General features: G+C 41.5%; 1 protein-coding gene across 1 annotated transcript in view; it reads right to left on the bottom strand.

The window, feature by feature from the left end:
- The window catches only part of LOC113210265 (enolase-phosphatase E1), a gene marked incomplete in the record, with an annotated part of 15,545 nt that extends 11,314 nt beyond the window's left edge, over positions 1 to 4,231 (bottom strand). Inside the window, 6 exon segments of the mRNA XM_052263674.1 lie at positions 86 to 1,302; positions 2,091 to 2,214; positions 2,292 to 2,424; positions 2,495 to 2,688; positions 3,078 to 3,179; positions 3,978 to 4,231. Of these exon segments, the coding sequence (XP_052119634.1) occupies positions 86 to 1,302; positions 2,091 to 2,214; positions 2,292 to 2,424; positions 2,495 to 2,688; positions 3,078 to 3,179; positions 3,978 to 4,079 (1,872 nt within the window).
- Positions 4,232 to 4,884: the final 653 nt, after the last annotated feature.

Consider the following 4,884-nt stretch of genomic DNA (forward strand, 5'->3'; position numbering starts at 1 on the left):
AGACAAGAAGGAACTGATACAATATAAAAGAATTAGAAAAAAAATCCTAAGCTTCAACTACCACAGCAGCATCAGCGCTACCATTCTCAATTTGAGTAGTGTTCTTGGCAACAATCACTTCAGGAATACCTTCCTTCTCAAGCTTGCTGTGCCCATTTTCAACAGTGCCATTTGTGTCAGCCTCCTTAGCTCCATTTGCAGTTCCATTAGAATTTCCATTAGTGGTTCCGTTAGAAGTTCCGTTGGAAGTTCCATTCGAGGTTCCATTAACCTTCTCTTTGTCCTCCAAATCACCCTTCTGTTCAGCTTCAACCTTTGTTTCAGACTCAACAGAAGCTGTCTTTTCTTCAGCTTTAACAGACTTAGTATCTTCAGTCTCATTTGTTTCCTTGCTCACCTCAGTCTCTGGAGCAATTTCTTTAGTCTCAGTTTCAATAACTTCTTTCTCTTCAGGAATTTCTTTAACTGACACCTTATCTGAGTCGTCCTCTTTCTTTGTGTCTACATCAGCAGCAATTTCTTTTTCAGTCTCATTCTTGACTTCAACCGTTTCTTTGACTGTGTCTTCTTTCTTCTCCACTTGTGATTCTTCTACCTCCTTAACTGTTTCAGGCTCACTTTTGTTGTCTTCAGTCTTGGTATCTTCTTTGGGCTCTGCATTTCCAGATTCAGTCTCTACTTTTTCTGTGTCTTGTTCTTCAGTCTTCTCATCAGGGACTACTACATCAGTCTTCTCTGTCACTTTTTCCTTCTCCACAGTTTCAGGTGTTGCATCTTTCTTGACTTCAGAGATCTTTTCCTCGGCTTTGACACTTTCTGATGGCTCTGCTTCCTTGACAGAAATGTCAGACATCTCTTTAACTTCAGTATCAGGCTTAGTCTCTGTAACTTCAGCTTTTTTAACTTCAATCTCTTCCTTTCGATCAACCACAGAGCTGCCATTTTCTTCAATTTTGACTTCTATTTTGTTCTCTGCTGCAGTTTCAGCTTCTTTGACTGGTTCTACATCTTGTTTATCAACATCCATTGGCTCAGCCTCTACATCTTTAGCTTCAGTCTTCTCTTCAGGTTTCTCAGCTGGATCCACCTCCATAACACTTGCATCAGCAGTCTTGTTATCTTCTACTTTGCCAACATTACTATCACCTTCAACCTTCTGCTTCTTGCTTGAGGATTCAAACGCAAGTTCTTGGAAGGAGGAAACAGCTGAAAATTCCTTACGAAGTTCATTGGCGATGGCTTCGTTTCCTTCTCGTTCCACTAGGATCACAGGTAAGCCAGCTTCACGAGCAGCACTGGCCTCTACACACACAAAACAAAAAGGACACAATTGATGAGTGGTATAGAACACTATGATGGCATTCTACAGGGTTATCACCCACAGGAGACATCAAATTGCAGTCTGCCAAACAAATGATAAATGCCATGTAAGAGAAGAAACCAACATGGTCAATGTAGCAGTGACAGTACAGAAATAAGAATACAATAGCGCAACTACAGTGCGATTACGTTACACAGGAGGAGTTAGGGAAATGAAAACTGACAGGCATTTAGATCATTACATCTCCCATTAGTGAGGAACGTTCGACTAACAACCATCACAGAGAGTAAATATTCTACAGTTTGCATGCAAGGGGTGGGTCTAATTGATAGGACATTGGTCATAGTTAGATGCACGGCCTACTGCAAAGCAAGGCAATTAGTCAAAGAGAAACACAACACAGCTTCAAATGCTACTGCTGTTTCCCAATTTTCATAAGCTTTTGGTGGTATACAACAATTAGATATTGGAATAAACAGTGTTGTCTTCATATTCTGTGCATGCTGAAGTCATGTGAATGAGCAAAATTTCTTTAGCATTTAGCAATACCAGAATCCACTGTAAGGATGAGTTCTAAAGATGGGTGCTATGATGATGCCATGGTGCAAAATGAATTATTTTACCCCACAGAATAGGTCCCTACAGAAAAAGTTCATAGCTATTCCAGTGCCACAACCACCATAATCATACGAACAAAATACGAGAACTAAGAAAAACCTGGTTAGCCAATGGACTAATGAACAAATTCTATTCATGCATACATGTTTACCTTTGGGCAAGTCAGTCAAAAACAGAACATCATCTGCCTTACAGTCCAGTTTCTTGACAATGGATTTGTAGCTTTCCACATCTACCTTGGCACCAACTTCAGTATCAAAGAAGTCAGTAAAAAGCTGAAAACAAAATTGTATTAACTAATGTTAACATATGACCAACCCCATAAGAAGAAATACACAAAGAAAGTCATTACCTCAGTCAAGTCACCCTCTGTAGAGTTCCCAAACAGAAGTTTTTGCGCCTCAACGCTTCCTGATGAATAGACATACAGTTTCCTTCCATCCTTCACCCATTCTTTAAGGGATGGAGCAACATCAGCAAAAACGCTTGAAAGAAAGAGGTCAAATTATAAGTCATGACTCTAACCAACACAGCATCCAAGGTACAAATACTTACTGCCCCTTCAGTTCTCCAGTCTTGTAACCTTGACGCCACATTTGCCCCTGCAGCTTTTTCAATGCAGTGGTCTTCCTATCAGAGTCCATTTGCCAGAGGACACTTTTCGCGATAGCAGCTTTCACATCATCATCAGAGCCGTCTGAAGGTATCTCAATGGCACCTTCCATTGCAGCCTTTACATCTTCAGCAGCCTGAAATATAATTTAATGTTAAGGAATGAGACTGACGCTCAATATATGATTTATAAGATAAATGCAGGAAAGTTCCAGATTGAGAAAACCAAGAGACAGTAGAATAAAGCATGCCTCTATCAAGAAAAGATCAAAAATTATGGCAAGACTTTAAGTACTGTCAAAATAACAAAAAACATGCAAGAGTTAGGCTACAATCACTTCATCCAACTCTCACAACTAGACTTGGTGGAATAAAAATATGCAGTTAATCACACCAAAGCTGTAAGCAATGAGGTTGGCCAAAAATTGTGTCCAACTGTATCATAGAGAGAAGAGGCTAACTTTTAATAAAGACAATTGACCGTTGGGTAGTCCTGAGATAAACATTTCAAATTTTATAATGTTACCTGATTTTTGAGCAAAGCGAGTACATCTTTGAACTCTTCTTCAGTCCAATGAGAGTTGATGTATCCATCTAGGTTCTTTCGCACATAGGGAAATAGTGTGTCCTACCAAAAAACAAGACAGGTCAGGGTGTGAGGAGCCTGTAGTTTACAATGGAAACGCATACACAACAGGAGAATAACATTCTCAAATATAAATGGAGAACTGAAACTTGAGGCAAATTAAGGCCCAATGAGAAAAAAATAGATATTCATTAATTGCCTAATAAAAAGGGAGACAAAAACACACAATATAAAACTTTCCAGTAGCAAGTAGGATGTCTCTTAACACTTTAACAGTGTAGCCTTTTTCAGGAAAAATAACCACATAATTGGAGCAGTAATACACCATGTTTACATTTAAGTGGCCCATAATAAGAAAACACTTTGTTGTAAAATGTCCTATCTGCGTTCCTAGCAAACTGGGCCCCGACAGAGAACAAAGAGAAGGCCGGTTCCACCATGTTACCCATCCAGACTATCAAGCTAACGCGAAAGTAATAGTTCGCTAAAGAGCAGAATTAGTCCATTCAAAGAACTCCCATTGAGCCGTGATAGCAAGTAAAACCCACTACACACTACACGAATCAGCCGGGGGAGGAAAAAGCCACGAAATTAAGAAGATAGCATCTTAACTTGCCAAGACCTGTCAGGGTCAGAGTCAGTTTCCCTTCATAATAGGCCTTCAGTAAAAACGAATACTTTAATAGTTTCTCTAAGTAAGGCGCAAAGTCGGTGAATGAAGAAATATAGCATAAACCGAGTAACATATGTTGGTCCAAGCTGTAAAAGTTTGTAAGCCACGAGGACGCCCATTGTTCGAATGCTCTAGTCGAGTCTACCCCAACCGGTGAGATGTTATACCTTCACGAAACTTATAGATGTGGTGGTTCCTTCGATGTCCAGTACGATATGTTTGGTGCTGTAGACTGTCTCGTCAAGTTGCCTCTTCTCAGTAACAGCCATTTTTCAATTTTATATTTGTAGAGACGAAGAACCAAGCAAATCTCTCAGCTTGCCGGCGATCTACACTAAGCCTATGGAAATGGAGGAGCCGGGCCGGAGGAAATGCTCAACTGCAGAGCAAGGAGTGCGGGACAGAGGCCGGGTGAAGTGGAGGGGGAACACACTTCCGGTTAATAACCCCGAGTGAGTTCAGAAATCAACAACACTGAAACGTGGTGTTGCGTCGTTATTACATCATGTCTTCGACATGGCACCTTGAAAATAGCAGTAAGAGGCTGAAACAGCATGAACACGTACAAAACCTCATTTTAGATCCGTTCTTCAAGTATATGAAAAAAATTACGTCGTCGGGGGTTGCAGCAGCAAGGTGGCGCGGTGGCGCGCTCTACCGCACGGCGGACGAACGAGCGTGACGACGACGGGCGGGACGCTCGAAAGGCGTCGCGGTAGTAACCAGGCCGAGTTAGACGTTGGGCCATAGGCATGACCATTTGTTTTTTTTAAACGGACCCGTTTCTGCCAGACAGTTGGGGCGCGCGGGGGGGCAGGAACGTCATGGTTCAACACCACCTGTTGAGCAGCTCCACACCCACGTTACGTTACGTCTTACGTTACGTCTTACGTTACGTCTTACGTTACGTGTTACGTTACGTCTTACGTTACGTCTTACGTTACGTCTTACGTTACGTCTTACGTTACGTCTTACGTTACGTCTTACGTTACGTCTTACGTTACGTCTTGTGGTACGTCTTATGGTACGTCTTACGTTACGTCTTACGTTACGTCTTACGTTACGTCTTACGTT

This window comes from Frankliniella occidentalis, unplaced genomic scaffold (assembly GCF_000697945.3).
Source record: "Frankliniella occidentalis isolate FOCC.00 unplaced genomic scaffold, Focc_3.1 Scaffold13, whole genome shotgun sequence".
Taxonomy (NCBI): Eukaryota; Metazoa; Arthropoda; class Insecta; order Thysanoptera; family Thripidae; genus Frankliniella; species Frankliniella occidentalis.